This window comes from Lathyrus oleraceus, chromosome 3 (genome assembly GCF_024323335.1).
Source record: "Lathyrus oleraceus cultivar Zhongwan6 chromosome 3, CAAS_Psat_ZW6_1.0, whole genome shotgun sequence".
Classification (NCBI taxonomy): Eukaryota; Viridiplantae; Streptophyta; class Magnoliopsida; order Fabales; family Fabaceae; genus Lathyrus; species Lathyrus oleraceus.
Window position 1 is genome coordinate 79551154 of NC_066581.1, and position 2222 is coordinate 79553375.

At 31.1% G+C, this 2222-nt stretch overlaps 1 protein-coding gene across 1 annotated transcript; it reads right to left on the minus strand.

Annotated features, from left to right (window-relative positions):
• Nucleotides 1–1286: 1286 nt before the first annotated feature.
• Nucleotides 1287–1892, minus strand: LOC127128935 (glutaredoxin-C11). The gene has a single exon (XM_051058286.1). The coding sequence runs from the start codon at nucleotides 1849–1851 to the stop codon at nucleotides 1537–1539; it is 315 nt and encodes a 104-aa protein (XP_050914243.1). The 5' UTR covers nucleotides 1852–1892; the 3' UTR covers nucleotides 1287–1536.
• Between the last annotated feature and the right edge of the window lie 330 nt (nucleotides 1893–2222).

Consider the following 2222-nt stretch of genomic DNA (forward strand, 5'->3'; position numbering starts at 1 on the left):
AAATATGCTAGACAGTGAGACATGCAGAGAAGTATGTGAGAAATCATACATGAATGGTGAATATCTATTTGGTGCTTTAGATCTATGTGAGGAATCATACGATTGTAAGCACCAAAGAAGTATGTGAGGAATCATACAATTGTAAGCACGAGATTTTGCAATCGCAAGCCTAAAAGAGATTACCGAGAACAGAGATTTGCCGAGGTGATTTCAAGAGCAACCTAATGGGCGTCACTGAATAAAACCAAGATTAACCTAAAATTCACCGGTTTGAACAAAAACCTACCGCTACCATATCAATAATTATTGGTTTGTTACCTTTATCATTGTTATTTCTTGTATATATAGAGGTTACAGAGCTATACATATAATTACACTAAATAATTTTAACGAAAACAAATCAATTTCTGATTTGTTTCCCTTCATCTAGGAACAAACTAATAAATATAATGAAGAGGACAAATCAACTTCTTTTTCACCAGACTTAACATATTGCATCAACAAAATTTGAGATTTCGATTTAAAAACTTGTTTACATACTATTGCATACTATTGAGGTGTGTATGTGAGTCAGTCTTTACCATGGGATATGAAGGAATAATAAAGGAGAGAATACATAATAAGTGGTAGCATAAACTTTTTGTGTTGGCGCCATGCAAGGTTCACACTGCAAAATTTGAATATATCTCTACATCAAAGTAATTCTCCCACTTGAGATATCCCTATTCCCTAGCACCAGGTCCCCATCTTAGTGGCTGGGAATCAACACACATAACACTCATTGGAATAGTATATATTCATCGTAGTTGGCTTCCAACAACTAGGGAAAATTCCTTTTTTCTAACCCAATCATTTTCATTTCAATGCAAAACCACCTTACTTCATTACAACAATGCCCTACAAACTTTGCCTACTATGGAATGAATTGATGACATTCAGTATACTCTTAAAATAGTAAAATTCTAAAATTATTATAATAATCTGAAGCGTTTAATCTAACATCGACGACATAGTTCATTTTTTATATAAAAAAACGTACTTTTTCAACAAGATACGATTCAATAAGTATATAAAGATCTTATGTCATTCGATTAGTTCAATATATATATATATATATATATATATATATATATATATATATATATATATATATATATATATATATATATATATATATATATATATATATATATATATATATATATATGATTTTGTTTTACATAAAAAATAAAATCCATCAACCATTTACATATAGAGACATTTTTCCGAACAAGTCCAACGGTATGATTCTTGTCTCGTGACCGATAAGTCACGACCCTCCTCAGGCTCCACTTCGTAGAGCCTCGTGCACTTGACCACGCGCCCTTACTATCAACTTATATCTTATAAACAGCCTTTTAGAAAATACCCGAAAAATCGAAAAAATTTATACAGACTTGATAAACTGAAATTAAACAGGAACACAGTCAAGAAAAACCAGATGTGTCCTATTGAAACATTATAAGAACTCCAGTTTTGGTATATACTATTAAAGAGTTATAACCAAATGGCTTTTGCATCCATAAGCATTTGTTTGAGAGATCCATCAACATGTAGAGATATAACATCTTTGGAAGATCCTACAAATTTTCCACCTATAAACACTGCTGGAACTGAAGGGTTACATCCAAAATTACCCTTCAAAGCCCATTCCATTTCCTTACCATATGATGAATCATTGTCCAGTTCATATACTGCAGGACTTGCTCCAAGCTCATAGAAAAGTTGCTTGATGCTATGACACATGTAACATGAACTCTTTGTAAATATAACCGCAGCTTTCTTTGATGATAAATCCTTTACTCTATCCATTATGAAGAGTGACAATATTCAATTTTTTTTAGCTAAGGCTTTTGAATATGTTTTGTTTTGTGAAATTTGAGATTTGATCAAGTCTTATTTATAGTGGCTGGTGAAGAATGTGGATTGGATTGTATAAAATATAGAAATTAATTAATTATAGTTAAATTGGATAGGAAAGAGAGTGTAAAAGATCTTTGATCAGATATTTTTTTGGATAAGGGAAATTAAATGCTCATTGATCATTTGGTAGATGGTGACACTGTTAATGTAGTGTAATGTAATGCCATGATGAACAAGTTGGATTTAGCATTATTCTGTAAATGATAATTGATAATTCAAATCTCTCAATGCTGGAAATGGAATAAGAACATTTTGTTTAT